At 30.8% G+C, this 845-nt stretch overlaps 1 protein-coding gene across 1 annotated transcript in view; it reads right to left on the bottom strand.

Moving 5' to 3' along the window:
- The window catches only part of LOC135201447 (ruvB-like 2), a 54,324-nt gene extending 53,898 nt beyond the window's left edge, over window positions 1–426 (bottom strand). The window contains exon 1 of the mRNA XM_064230400.1: window positions 297–426. Within this exon, the coding sequence (XP_064086470.1) occupies window positions 297–305 (9 nt within the window). The 5' untranslated portion in view covers window positions 306–426. The remainder of the gene's footprint in view (window positions 1–296) is intronic.
- Between the last annotated feature and the right edge of the window lie 419 nt (window positions 427–845).

Below are 845 nucleotides of genomic sequence, written 5' to 3'. Positions count from 1 at the left end.
TAAGCTGAATGTAACTATCTAAAGCCGGACGCAGTGTTACCATACAAAAAACACACAGGCCGATGGACAGATGAAAAAAAATAGAGTATAGTAAGTAGCCTAACAGGCATGGTGTGCGACTGTGCCATGGCAACGGAGCATGGCAGATAAAAAACCTCCTCCTAAAGTTCTACCAAGACATAAATTATCAAAATAATTAATCAGAAATTAACATTTAACTCTCAATATATACATAGTTTTCATATAACTTCAATATCTCAACTTATAACGCATAAATCCCAGTATTTAATACTTACTGCCGCCATCTCGAAGCTACTTGTAAACAAACAAATCTCCGTGATGACTCTTCTTCTTTCTTTGGTCGCCCAAATCCCGAAACATTAAATTTTTTTTTCTCTCAGAGAAGACGCGTTTAAGACGTAATTTTTATTTTATCTAAAGGGAAGATTTTTGTACTATACGGTGCACGATATAGTGAAACTCAAAAGATAAATTAAACAGTAAGTTGTCATTTTAATGTTACGGTAAAGCTGAATACTATAATAATGTACCCCACTGGTTCGGTAACTACACTTTACGTGTGAAATAGGCACTATGTTAAGTACCAGCCTCTTGGGGATAAGTTTAAAGTCGCAAAAGACGGTATCATAAACATAAATCAAAGACACACACATACACACACATACATACATACATACATACATACATACATACATATATATATATATATATATATATATATATATATATATATATATATATATATATATATATATATATAATATATATATATATATGTATTATGTATGTAGTATGTATGTATGTATGATGATGTATGTATGTAT

This window comes from Macrobrachium nipponense, chromosome 23, assembly GCF_015104395.2.
Source record: "Macrobrachium nipponense isolate FS-2020 chromosome 23, ASM1510439v2, whole genome shotgun sequence".
Lineage (NCBI taxonomy): Eukaryota > Metazoa > Arthropoda > Malacostraca > Decapoda > Palaemonidae > Macrobrachium > Macrobrachium nipponense.
This window is presented reverse-complemented; position numbering and strand designations above follow the sequence as displayed.